A 13,609-nucleotide genomic window follows, 5' to 3' on the forward strand; every position below is an offset into this window, starting at 1 on the left:
AGCCTGCCACACGCACCACCCCTTCTCTGCCCTGGGGCCCCACCGGCCCCTGCCTGAATTCTCTGAACCAGGGACACTGCGGCCTTAGGGTCCCTCTGCCAGTTCCCCCAGGAACAGCTGGGGTCAGGGAGGGAGAGGGAAGGGTCCACCCGTCTCCAGTTCCAAGTCTGTGAAAGCCCTACCCAGGGTAGGAGTCGACCTGGCCTTCAGGGCTTAGCTGCCGGGGTGCATGGGCGTCCCTGTCACCGGGGACTGCACACAGCACGTGGAACAGCTGTGCTTGGGTTGGATGCCCCGCCTGCTGGGGGCCGAGCTCGCCCACGCTCACCTGGGCGGCAGAGAGGAGCACTCAGGAGCCCCCCCGGGCCCTTGGCTCTGCCTCAGGCTGCCGTCTGAGAGACGGGGTTCCCTGGGTCAGGGCTGCACGAGTAGGTGCCCAGTCAGCTGAAGGTCCCCTCCCTTCCCACCGTGCCTCTGAGACGCTTCTCCCTGTGGCTCATCATGTGCCACTCCCCGCCCCCGCCCTCCGCCTCCCCTCCGCCTCCCTCCAGCCCCTCACAGCTGTGTTTCATTATAGGGCCCTTCACCCGTGAGCCCCAATGCCCTGGACCGCACGGCTGCTTGGCTCTTGACCATGAACGCGCAATTGTTAGAAGACGAGGGCCTGGGCCCAGACCCCCCCCACAGGGATAGGCTAAGGAGTAAGGAGGAGCTCAGCCAAGCAGAAAAGGTAAAGCTGGACCCTGGCCATTCCGAGCAGGGCGGGGCTGCCTCCTGGCGGCAGCTGGCAGGATTTTCTCCCCGAGATCCCTGGATGAGGGGCGCGGCTTGTTCCTGCCAGTGGCCAGTCCCCTCTCAACCTCTGGTCCCGTGTGAGGACATAGTCAGTGGAACCCGGAAGAAGAGCAGCAAAAGGGGTTTAGCTTAGACTTGAGGTTTCCTCTGCGGGCTGCGCGTGAGACTCAGCTGGGAATTATACTGAATCCAGACTCCTGGGACCTGGTCATCAGACGTCTGGGAGGCCCCTTCCCCAAGGGACTAGGTAGTGAGGGCCGGGGGTGCCAAAGGGGTGCATGGAGACCTGGGGGAGCCTCATGTGTGAGGAGGCAGAGAGGCACTGGGTCTCTGAGACAGCTGGGAGAGCCTCCCCCAGCCAGGCCCCCCTCCACTTTGGGTTTGTGCTCCCAAGGCCTGGCTCTGTCCCATCCCCAGTCTCCACCAGAGCCTGGGAGAGAAAGAGCCAACATGAGGGCTGGGGTCAGATTGCTACTGAGATGTTTTCTACCCCAGGGGAAAAAAAATGGGATATACTAAAATATCCAAATTCCAGCCCACCACCCACATCTAGCATTTGGGGGGGCAGTGGGGTCCTTCTATCCTCCAGAATTCTCCCAGTTATTGTGGCAGCTGCCCTGGATCTGAGGCTGGTTCTTGTCTCCTTGTGGAGGCCAGAGTCCAGGTAGACACAAGAACCAGTGCAAGGTCCCCAGAACAGCAGCCACTTCCGCCACTCGCCGGAGTGTTGCCCCACTTGGTGCCAGGAAAGCCTGTAGCAGCCTCTCCAGCAAGGGCACGGGGGTCAGGGTGGCAGCGCTCCCTCTCCCTGGCCTAGAGTGATGTCCATGCCCATGCTGCATTCCGCCACCCTCCACCATCCCCTTGGTCCACTGCATCCACCTGCTTTCACCATAATTATGTGAAGGGGACCAGGGGACATGGGGCACCGTCCTCCAGGAGCCAGAGTTTGGCTGGGGAGCAAGGAGAGCAAGGCTCTGCACCTCTCTGAGCCTCAGATTGCCTCTGTGAATTGCAAGGATTACCCAAACAATTGCAGGGGTCAGGCTGCAGCTGGAGTGTTCCCTTTCCTTACTGTACCTTGGCTGAGTGAGCGGCTGCTTCTCTCTCCTTCTTTGCTACCAACAACCCTCACGGGCAAATCCAGGAGGCCCTTGTTCTCGGAGCTCCCTGGAGACCTGGTCCTGCCTGTGTCAGGGAGGGCCCCCCCTGGCCCTCTCTAGGCAGCTGGGGAAGGCTGGGATGGGCCCAGGGCCATTTCTCCTAGAGCCGGGCTCTCCTGTGGGTCCAGCTTTGCCTCAGGCGGTTAGATTTGGGTTGGGGCTGGGTCCTCACCAGTTACTGGACTCGCTGCCTCCTGACCTTTGGGCAGTCCTTTGCTGAGGAGGGAATTGGGCTCCCATTGCCCGAGACTCAAGGAGAGGCTCTTCCTGCCTCCCCCAGTCCCTGTGTTCTCACCCACCCTGGCTCCTGGCCCCCAGCCCCTTGGTTGCTGTGTCGGCCTGCCTCGCACCTCTGTCCAGCCCTCACAGCTTCCCAGCTCACTACTTTTCTTGCTGCTTCACACATCCCTTCTCTCCCCAAAGGCTAAGCGGGCTGGGCTGAGTCAGGTCCTGAAAGCTCGGGACCATCTTGCCTTTAACCTCTCTGTCTCCCCCACTTCCCTGTGCCACCGCCCTGCCTTTAGGGTCAAGTAGGGCCTGGGAGGCTGGGATCTTACCCCACTGGTCAGTCCCTCTCCCTGTGACTGGGTCATCTCACCTTCTGGGCCTCAGTTTCCCCTTCTGTAGAGCCTCCACCTCTCAGGGCACTGTCAGATCTCCTTAGTATATCCACGGGTGTTGTTAACTTATGTTTATTATGGAAAGCTCAAAGCCCTAGTTAAACCCTTACTTTGGAGATCTGGGTTAGAGTCTTCATGCCCCTGTTATAGCTGTAAGGTCAGGCTAGGGGGTGGGAGGTTGGAATGGAGAGAGCCCCGGATGGGGGGCAGGCTTTGAGTCTCACCTCAGCCCCCTCTGTCTGGGCTCTTTGGGCGTCTCCTCGCTTGTGAGGTCGGCTGGGATGGTGCTGGCCCCTGGGGCGTTCAGAACTGGGCTCCCTCCCACCCTGCACTCCTGCTCGGGCTCATGAGGCTGTGCTCTCTGTCCTGGGTGCTGTGCCCGTGGCACGCTGCCCTCCTGGCAGGACCTGGCAGTGCTGCAGGACAAGTTGCGAATCTCCACCAAGAAGCTGGAGGAGTATGAGACGCTGTTCAAGTGCCAGGAGGAGACGACGCAGAAACTGGTGCTGGAGTACCAGGCGCGGCTGGAGGAGGGTGAGGAGCGGCTGCGGCGGCAGCAGGAGGACAAGGACATCCAGATGAAGGGCATCATCAGCAGGTGAGGCGGCCTGCTCTGGGCCCAGTCCCGGCCCCATGTGCACAGAGGGGACAGACCAGTCCACTGCCCTCCTGACTGAGGGAGGGGCTGATTGGCTGCAGGAGGAGCCCAGTGTGGAGAGAGGAGGGAAGAGAGCGTCCCAGGCAGTGGGGACAACGTGGCACAGGCCTAGAGGTAGGAGGTGGCATGGAGCGTGGGGCGCCCCACATGGTGCAGTGTTTGTTGATGGTAGAGGGCAAAGTTGGGCGTGGCAGAAGTGAGATCAGCCAGGGTCAGCTCACAATGGGGCTGTGCCTCGTAGGGAGTCTCCTTTTCTTGGTAAGCACTCTCAGGGGAGTGTAGAAGCTGGATTGCGGGTGCCAGGAAAGACAGGACCTGATTCAGGGCAGGAAACATAGGAATGATGGTCAGTTACATTCAGTGGGTGAAGGTGAGAGGTGAGAGGGAGGAAGGAGGCAGAATAACCCCCAAATTTCTACCAAGAGCATCTGAGTGCATCATGGTATCATTACTGAGATGGGGAACTTTGGAAGAGGAGCAGTTTGGGTGGGGAGGGAGAGGCATGGTGATGCCACTTTGGGGTATGTTGAGTTTTAAGGGGCCTGTGGATTATCAGGGAAAGATTTCCTGGGGCGGGGGGATGGGGGGGACCGTTGGCTTTAATGCTGACTCTCATCTTTATTGATGGCTTATATTGTATCCTGTGTTGATTCCCTCCCCCCACCCTCCCCACACATGGGTAGGGTGGGCACACCCTCCTCAGTATCTGCAGGCAGGGAGTTTGTTCAAGGTGTAGCATCCAGGCCAACCCCAGGGTCCCAATCCTGGAGGTGACTTCCTTACAACAGTCATACCAGGTACAAGAGGAGACAGTGGATTTACAGCTTGTTTGCACGGTACAAGAGCTCATCATCTGGATAAATGAGCAGGTGTGCAGGAGCCAGGACATTCCCCCACCTGGCCTCATGCTTTGTTCCCTGCAAAAACCCTTCCCAAATTGCCTCCTATTTAGACCACCTGTTTCTCTGCTCCTAATTATTGTTTTCTGCATTTACCTGTGGGTTTGTTCATTGTAAAATTGTTAGCATGAGCAAAGGGCCTGTAACCAGGTGACTAGAAACCCACTGTTCACTTGATTGCCAGCTCTGATCTTGGCTCATCTCGTGTGTGTGGTTCCAAGAATGGAAACACTTTTCAACCTAACCACCTCCTCCTCATTGTGTCTGTTCTCTGAGAGGTGCATGCTCTCTTGAGTTTAGCGGCTTACTTAACAATATTTATTTCTACTAACCAGTCCTGGTATATTTGCTCCCTAAAGTAAATGTCAAGTCGATTTGGTTGAGAGTGTTGTTCAAGTCTTCTATATCCTTACTAGTTTTTTTGTTTACTGTTGTTCTATCACTTATTGAGAAAAGGATATTGAAGTTTCTAATCATAATTATGGACTTGTCTATTTCCCCTTTCATTTCTGTTGGTTTTTACTTTTCACTGAAACACTGTTCTCGGATGCACACACATTTAGGACTGCTATGTACTGTTGGTGAACTGACCTCTTTATCATTATAAAATCACCTTCTTTAGCCCTCGTAATATTCCTTGCTCTGAAATCTATTTTGTTTGATATTAATACAGCTGCCCCAACTTTATTTTGATTAGTGTTAGCCAGGTATATCCTTTTCCATCCTTATACTTTTAACCCATCTATGTCTCTATATAAAGTGAGTTTCTTTTACAGACACATTATTATTGGTTCTTTTTATCTAATCCAACAGCTTCTGCCTTTTTGTTGAAGTGTTTAGAACATTTACATGTAATGTAGTTGTCAACATAATTATGCTTAAACCCATTATCTTGTTACTTGTTTTCTGTTTATACCATCTGTTCTCTTTTTTCCTGCCCTCTTTTGGGTTGAGTGTTTTTTATGATTCCATTTTATCTTCTTTTTTGTCATATTAGCCTATATCTTCGTGTGGCTTTAGGGCAGAGGTTGGGGACTTTCTGTAAAGGGGCAGATAATAAATATTTTACGCTTTGCAGGCCATATGGTTTCTGTTGCAGCTATTCAACCCTGCCGTTACAGCAGAACTGTTTGTGTGGTGTGGAAAGTAGCCACACCGATTCAGCCCTCACCCTGGTGTAATAGTGGGGGCTCTGTCATTATCTTTGTCCTCTGTGCTTAATGTACCTTTTTTCTCTTGCTGTTTTTAAGATTTATGTTTTTATCACTGATTGCCAGCAATTTGATTATGATGTGCCTTGGTGTGGTTTTCTTCATGTTTCTTGGGTTTGCTGAGCTCTGGGATCTGTCTAGTCCTGCCTGCCCCGTCTGTTTCCTGGGACTCCCAGTGCATGTACCTTAGGCTGCTTTCTATTGTGCACATCCCGCTGATGCTCTCTTGTTTCCTTTTTCGTTTTTTTTCTTGTGTTTTATCCTAGATAATTTTTGTTACTATGTCTTCGAGTTCACTAATCACTTCTTCAGTGTCTAATCTGCTATTAACCCTGTCTAGTGTTTTTTTCATGTCAGATATTATATTTTTCACCTCTAGACGTTCAGTTTGGTTTAAATTCTGTCCATTTCTCTTCTCATGCTTTCCTCTGTTTTCTTGAACAGGTGGAATATATTTATAATATTTGTTTTAATGTCCTTGTCTGCTAATTCCATCATCTGTGACATTTCTGAGTCTCTTTTTGTTGATTAACTTTCTTCCTGGTTATGGGTTATGCTCCTACTTCTCTGCATGCTAGGTAATTTTTGGTGGGATGCCAGACATTGTCAATTTTACGTGGGTGCTGGATGTTTTGTGTTCCTTTGAATATTTTGGAGCTTTGTTCTCGGACACAGTGAGGTTACTGGGGGTCAGTCTGGTTCTTGGGGGCTTACTTCTCTGCTTTGTTGGAGTCCTGGACAGCCTTTGCTCTGGGCCTGATCTGGCTCTGCTGTGAGGCGGTTTCCTTCTGGGGATTCTGCTTGATGCCCCTGTTAGCGCATCTTTGCACTCTGCCTGGAAGGAACGTGAACTGTTTATTCCCGGGGTTGTCTTGTGCACTCCTCTCCATTGGTGCTTGCCCAGCCTGGCTCATTTCTCACAGGCAGGCAGACCAGTCCTTGGCTAAAGACCCAAGAGGACCCCTCGGGAGATACGTGGAGTTCTCTCTGTACCTTCCTCCTCTCTGGCACTGCCTCAAGAGTCCTAGCCGCCTTGCCTCTCTGCCTTCTCTGGGTCTCCTCAACTCCATGACATCGCTTCCCTCCTTTTGTTTGGCCTGGACACTCCAGCACAGTGAGCGGGGCTCCCGTCGCGTGTTCCCTTCTCTTGGGAGTCACTACGGTGCACTGCCTGTTGTTCCCTAGAAAACTTTGTTTCATGTGTTTTGTCTGGTTTTCTAGTTTGGGGTTTTTTTTGATGGCAGGAGGATAAATCCAGTCCCTGCAATCCCATCATAGCTGGAAGCAGTCTCTCCCTGCCGATGTAATTTTCCTTCTGGTTGATACCGTCTGAGGGCCCTCTTCCCCATTCTCTGCCCCCTCTTCTTCAGGCTTTGCTCAGTGGCTTCCCTTCCTGTGACAAGGAACCCCCCTTGGTGTGGCCCCACACCCCTTCCTCCTGACCACTGCTCCCCAACCCCTGACCCATTGACTTCTCACAGCAGCCATCGTTGGCCTCCCTGTGCATCTTCTGTGCAACAGGCTAAGTGCTCACCCAGGGGTTAGGGCACTGCTCTGCTGGGCTGGAGAGGCTGTGCAGGTAGAGACTGAAATGAAGCCTTGGGAGTAGATGAGCTCGTCTGAGAAGAGTGTGTAGAGCAAGAAGAATGGAGGGCTGGGGCAGAGCCCTCTGGAGCCCTGATGTCCTAGGGGTCAGGTGTCTGCAGAGCAGTGGCCTGCAGAGCAGAGGCAAACCCAGGCAGTGCGGGGTCTGGAAGCTAAAGGAAGAAAGTTGGAAGGTGGGAGCGATCAACAGTGATTGACAGGTGTGTGAGAGACAAGTAAGATGTGTCCAGGAAGGGTCGTAGGGAAGGAGCAGCCATTGCAGACTCACACCTGCCTCAGCTCTGAGCTTCTGCAGACAGTGTTCCTCCCATCTTCTCTGCTTGTTATCCTGCTGCAGACCTTGCTTGTCCTTCGATGTCCAGTTCAGGGGATGCACCACCACCTCCCCCTCCAGGATAGTCAGCTACTTCCTGCTCTCTGTTCCCCTGGCCCCTGAGCTTCCCGTGCAGAGCGTAGCTACTGCCTGTCTATGTCCCTGCTGCCTTGTGAACTCCTTGAGGGGGAGGACGACACTCATTCATCTCGCTACTTCAAGTGCCCAGCACAGCCTTGGTTAACGCAGAGTGGGTGGAGAAAGTTCTAGAGCCCTTCAGGCCCTTAGTCTTCCCACCCACACCACGAGTCCTACGACGTTACACCACCTGCCTGGCTCTGGGGCGTGGTGAGGATCCAACACCCACTGCCACACCCTTGGCTCCTGGAAGAACATCAGGAAAGGGGCAGCCGTGGGGCATCTAGGGATTTGGGAAGAGAATCGGGCTGGTGAAGTGTAAGGAAGGAGGAGGCCCAGCCCGTATCAGTTAGGGGCCAGCTGGAGGACCCTGTCCCAAGCGAGTGTGGGAGCTGAGTCTGTGGCCCACTGAGGGGCTCTCCTCATGGCCTCTGTGCAGGTGTGATGGCTTGTTCCCACAAGGCCCACACCCACCTCCTCCCCTTCTCCCTGCAGTGCCAGCCTGACTGTCCTTGTCTCTGGTCACAGGTTGATGTCAGTGGAGGAGGAGCTGAAGAAGGACCACGCGGAGATGCAGGCAGCTGTCGACTCCAAACAGAAGATCATCGATGCCCAGGTGGGGGCTCTGGCCCTTTGGTCAGCCACAGATGTTAAAGGACCTAGGATAAGGTGGGGGTGACTTTGGCTTCTCCACCTCCTCCATCATACCCCACTGCTAAGCAGGAATAGGAGACCAGGATCTCTGCTCTGAGAAGTCAGACTTGAGGGTCTCAGTGGCCCACAAGCTCACAGGCTTTCACAGGCTGTGAAAGGGATGGGACAACTCCTCCCCTGCGGTGGCAACTTGGTGGGTATTGCCTTTCGCCAGGAGTACTGACCGAAGAGTGGAAGCTACTGGGACGGAAATGGGGAAGGCTGGGAGTGACAACAGGCTGGGCAGAGGGAGTGGGGTGGCTCTTGTTCAGAGCTGTGGTTTCCCAACTGCATTGAGAGGGGAGACGTGAGAGACTCCAGCCTCCAGTCTCCTTCACCCGGGGCTGTGCCCTTTTCCTCTCACCTGCACAGCAGTGGGGCCAGGCCTGCTCAGACTGTAAACTGCACAGACTGACAGGAGCTGTGACCTCTGTGTGCCACACACGCACATGAGCAAGGGCACCTGCCCTCGAGGCCTCACGTGGCTGATAGGTGACGCCACTAGGCTGCTCTGTTCGGGACGAGAAGCAGGCGATGTGGTAGAGACATTAGGAAGGCAGCCTCAGGAGGTCTTGGTGCCTGATGGCGAGGCCACCTCCTCCCCAGCATGCCCGCCGCTCCACAGCCTCGTTGACTCTCCCACCCTTCCCACGTGGTGCGCTCCTGGTCCCCCTGCGTCGCCTGCAGGCCACCTCCCTGCCCTCTCCTTGTAGGTGCGCCCAGTCCCAGGGAGGCCCCTTCCCATGCACGGTCCCCCTATGGCCCAGGAGCCCAGCCCATGACCCCAACTGATGCCTTCTTGGTCCACAGGAGAAGCGCATCGCCTCACTGGACGCCGCCAACGCCCGCCTCATGAGCGCGCTGACGCAGCTGAAAGAGAGGTACAGCATGCAAGCCCGTAACGGCATCTCCCCCACCAACCCCACCAAATTGCAGATTACTGAGAACGGCGAGTTCAGAAACAGCAGCAATTGTTAACCTGCCCGAGGAGAGGGAGGACCGTGGTGGCCCAGGGCAGGGTCTCGGCCTGGGGAGGAGCGCCCCCACAGTCGCAGCCCCAGCGCAGGGGGGCAAGAGGCCCAGGCGAGCCTCCCCCTCCCCTCCACCCGCGGTCCAGGAGGCGGCCACAGAGGGAGCCGCGAGAGACTGATGCAGCGTGAGCCCGCTCCCCCTCTCTTCCGGCCCGAGAGGCGTGTTCGGTGCAGGCCAAGGAGACTGCACGCTGGGGAGTGGGGACAGCCTGGTGGGAGCAGGGGGCCTGCCAAGATGTGTCTCTGTTGGTTATTGAATTTGGTGTGTGTCACCTTTCCTTCTTGAGCTGGGCAGGTGCATGTACCCCACACCCTCCCCAGGGAGGGCGCTGCCCGGAGAGGTGGGGGATTAAAGAGCTGGAGGCCTGCTCCTGGCCTCCTCAGGGGCCCGGGACTCCCTGGCAGCCAGGCTCTGCCCTGTGGGACCTGCCCCTCAGTTCCAGGAGCCGCCAGGTCTGTCGGCAGGCAGGGGGAGGGTGGGGAGGAGGGAGCTGCCCGAGTTCCATGTCCCCTGCCTGTCTCTACCCTGTGCATCTGCCACCACGTGCAGCCTGCCAGGGACCCCTCCTGGCGGTGAGGAACCGAGGATGCACCCCCCCGTACCTGTCCCCAAAGTCCCTGCCTTCCCCCCTCCTCCTTTCTTACTTGTGCCAAAATGGACCCAGTGAGGCTCACGGCTCTTTCTTCTGGGCCCTTGTACCTGGCAGGGAGGATCCAGAGCCTCCCTCACATGCCACACAGGCCCAAGCTGATGCTCCGGGGCTCCCAGAAGCCAGAGATCTGGGTAGAGTAGGCCCAGATGGCGCTGTGCATGGTGCCCCCGCTCCTGGGGCTAGCGTGCCAGGGCACGGAGGCCCCGCGGGGAGCGGCCAGCTGGTGCTCACCCTGAGAGAAGGGCTGATCTTTCCTGATTGATGGTTAAAAAAATTCTAATGCCCGCAGGCCCTGAGAAGGTGGATAACTGTGATTTTTTTTCCTTTCACAGTATGCATTAGAAACAAAAGCCCGCTTGCTCGCTTGCTGGAACACAGGGGCCTTTTAAATTGAGCGTGCGCACTGCATGGGAAATAGCGGCCCTGGAGGATGTTAGACTTGCTCCCTCTCCAAGACAGCAGCGGCCTGCACCAGGCCCCGTGTGTGTGGCGGCCTCCTCACCCTTCCCGGGCCCCCAGCCAAGGACCAGGCGCTGCAGACAGGGGAGGGGCACACCCACAGCTGGGGCTGGTTTTCCTCAGCTCTAGGCTGTTCTGTAGCTTTTCAGCCTTCCCCGCGCCCCCTCGCGGGACACAGGTGGGCATGAGCTTGGGTCTCTCGTCCCTCCCTGTTCCCGGCCCCGGCCTTGGGTGATCTCAGGCAAGAGCTGGGTGTTTGCCCCGTGATGGAGCTGGGCTAGGTGGGTCAGGAGCCGCCCCCTGCCTCTGCCTCTGCCTCAGGCAGCTGAGGAGACCCTTGGAAAGAGCTCTGAGCCCCTCTGCCCCTGGGGCTGGAGACACGCCGCCAGGGCCGGGCTCGCCCCAGAACCCACCAGGAGAGGTGTGGGGGTGTGGCCCAGACCCCACTGCGCCTGTCCAGGGCCTGTGCTCTGGGAGGGGGCTCTTAGCTGAAACCTGCAGTTTATTTAGGCCAGAGACATGCTGGTGGAGAGTGGGGCCACCAGGGGTCACAGACCTCAGGAAGGAAGGCTGTGGGGTCTGAGGCCCTTTCCCTGCTCCTGGCCACACAGGCAAGGCCTGGCCCCAGTGATGTCCTCTGGTTCGGTCTCATCCCCTCACTGCCCAGTGAGCCCTCCCCTCCTCCCCACCCCACCCCCTCCCACCGATGCCTCGTAGAGCGACCTCGGACTGAGCGCCTCTTAGCAATACAGGGGGAGGTTCCCAGGGCCCGGACACAGGCCAGGAGGCCAGCGCGGTGGCCAGCGCCGGCGGCCCTTGGCGCGGGTTGTGAGCTCTCAGGCCGAGAGCCTTATTTACCTAGTGCAAAAACTGTAAAAGTGTACAGACTCTTCACAGATTTTTATCTGACTTGCAAGTCTGACGATTTTTGTAAATGTTCTTGGTGTTTGACTGTAATGTAACTATTTCACCTAATGGATGTACATAATCCTTTAGTCCTGGTGCTGCCGAGGGCTGCCCGGGACCGCTGCTCTCCGATGGTTTTTATTTTATTTTTTAATCTAGAGAACAGTCTTGGGCAGGAGGAAGAGGTGTGGGATTTGGGTGTTGGGGTTTTTCCCTGCCCACGGCATTTATTTGTTGGCTTTGCAGTGTGCTGTCTGGGTGGGGGTGATGGGGACACGTGCCCTGACTGGGCCAGCAAAGGGGGGCTCCTGCTGGGGCCACAGAGACCCCACGTCCAGCCTGCCGCGGGCCCAGAGGGAGGGGGAGTGGTGGGGAGCCCAAGGCCCCCGGGCTCCTGGTCACGGGGCCCAGACTCCGCTGGCGAGAGCTCTCTCCCTCCCCTGCCAACGCAGAGAGGCCTGACTTTTTTGCTTAACTTTTATGTTCAGGGTGAAGGAAACTGCCAGACTTCCTATAAGTGAAGACTCTCTTTCCAACTGCCCAGAAGGGGGGTGGGGAACCGCGGGCAGAGCTCCAGTGCCCCCTCCCTACAGAGCGTCTGCCCCGGGGTACACCTCTCTCCTCCCACCCCGTCCGTTTGCGGAAGGCAGACTGTCCAGGGCAACAGCTCCTCTTTTCTACACGCTCGGCCCAAAGCCGCGCAGCCCCCGCACCGGCCCGCGCCCCTTTTGTAAGGATGTGCAAAGGAGAAATGCAAACGTTGGAGTCCTGGCCGCAGCTCCTCCCTCCGGCCGGGACTTTTAACTATGTAATAATGTACAGAGAAAGTTGTTGGTGTTCTAAGACTGTGTGGCTGTGCAATTTCTGTACATTTGCAATTAGAAATATTAAAGATTTATTTAGCTATTTTAAGCCTGACTCGCCTCTCCGTTCAGCTCTGTCTCGGGAGATTTTCCAGGGGTCACTCTTGAGTCCTGGGGCAATATTGTCCTTTACCAAGGGACCCCAGCATGTGGTTCACGCTGGTGGCAGTTGTGGGCAGGGGAGACCCCTAAAGCTGGTGGTAGTGGTCTCGGCACACTAAGTGATCTGGGACTGTCCCCTCCTCCTCCTCCCAGCTCCCCCTGGCTCTGACACGCTTGGATGGGAGGTCTTTGCTGGTCCCACAGCCTCCCCGGGGACCACGCGGCCCCTGCACTGGCCCTGCAGCAGATGCCTGCCTGCTCCTGCCGGGCTCTGCTCCTGCCCTCCTGCCGGGCTCTGCGTCACATGCTTTCCTAGCCACTGAAGTCTGGTGGGGAGTAGGGGAGACCAAGGGAGGGAAAGAGGTTGGTCTGGGGTCACCAGCAGGTCATGGCTGAGCTGGACTAAACCAAGCTTCTGATGCCTGGAAGGCCCCAACTCGGGCTCTCCTGAGCTGGACCCACCTGCCATGCTGAGCCCAGGGCCTTCGTTGGGAACAAGCCAACCCCCAAGCCCCTTCTGCTGCACCCCTGCACAGGGAACCTTGCAGCCCTGGGTTCTACTCAGCAGGTCCTTGACACCGCACAGTAACCCCGAAGGGTCAGTGCATCCTCTTTTCACACATGGGAGACTGGCTCAGAGGGGGCAAGTCCAGGCCCGGGCCCATCCCCTCAGAAATGACACAGACAGGGGGACCGAGGTTCTCTGGGGGCAGGGATGCATCAGGTCAAATCACCAGGTGGAGATCCAGGTCTGTCGCCTGTACAGATGCCTCTGGCTTCTGTCAGGGTTTTGAGCCCACGGCCCAGCATCCCCAGAGAGAAGCCCCAGGGCCGCTCCTGTGCTGGCCCTTGAAGCCAGTGGGAGGGCTGGCTCCGGGGCAGAGGGGGTGGGGTGCAAGGAAACTGCATGCCACCGTCCACCCTCGCCAGCCTGCCCCTGCTCCAGCCTGACTCCCCAGGGCTCCTGGGCTAAGCCCTGGGATAGCTCCAAGTTTGTGTGGTTCTGTGGAGGGAGCTGGGGCTGCATCCTGCTCCCCAAACCCGTGCTCCCCAGGGGCTCAGCCACTTGGAAATCTTAATTCCCCGCCCTACCCCGCCCTGCCTGCCCCAGTGCTCCTCTGACCACGCCCCTCCACCCCACCTCCCACTGTCAGCCTGGCCGACTGCAGCCACCTGCCCAGCACCCTGGCCTGTCAGGCTCTCAACCTCTAGTCTCCTGTGAGGACCCCTCCCTCCACTTCACCAGCCACTCCTGGGGCCACACCGTTGGCTGTCGTCACCTCCCACCTCCTAGAAAAGCATCATCTGTTTTCTATAATTGCAGCTGCCAGGCTTTTGCCCCTGTCAGGCCTTCCCCATTGTCTCCTACATCCACACTCCAGATGGTCCCCAGGCCCACTGTGCCTTCGCTGTCTTCCCCACCAGCCTAGACCCTGTGGTCTCCGTCCTGGGCCCTTCTCCTGACAATATTCTTGGACCACATCAGCCCTGAGTCTGCCC

The 13,609-nt window shown here is 57.0% G+C and overlaps 1 protein-coding gene across 9 annotated transcripts in view; it reads left to right on the top strand.

The window, feature by feature from the left end:
- DAB2IP (DAB2 interacting protein) overlaps positions 1 to 12,056 on the top strand; it is a 168,893-nt gene extending 156,837 nt beyond the window's left edge. For 8 of the 9 annotated variants that reach the window (XM_058523935.1, XM_058523926.1, XM_058523927.1 and 5 more), the window contains 4 exons: positions 578 to 730; positions 2,983 to 3,176; positions 7,931 to 8,018; positions 8,906 to 12,056. In XM_058523935.1, the coding sequence (XP_058379918.1) occupies positions 578 to 730; positions 2,983 to 3,176; positions 7,931 to 8,018; positions 8,906 to 9,073 (603 nt within the window). In that variant the 3' untranslated portion in view covers positions 9,074 to 12,056. The remainder of the gene's footprint in view (positions 1 to 577; positions 731 to 2,982; positions 3,177 to 7,930; positions 8,019 to 8,905) is intronic. The other variant, XM_058523928.1, reaches the window with a different exon arrangement.
- Positions 12,057 to 13,609: the final 1,553 nt, after the last annotated feature.

Source organism: Diceros bicornis, chromosome 28 (assembly GCF_020826845.1).
Source record: "Diceros bicornis minor isolate mBicDic1 chromosome 28, mDicBic1.mat.cur, whole genome shotgun sequence".
NCBI lineage: Eukaryota > Metazoa > Chordata > Mammalia > Perissodactyla > Rhinocerotidae > Diceros > Diceros bicornis.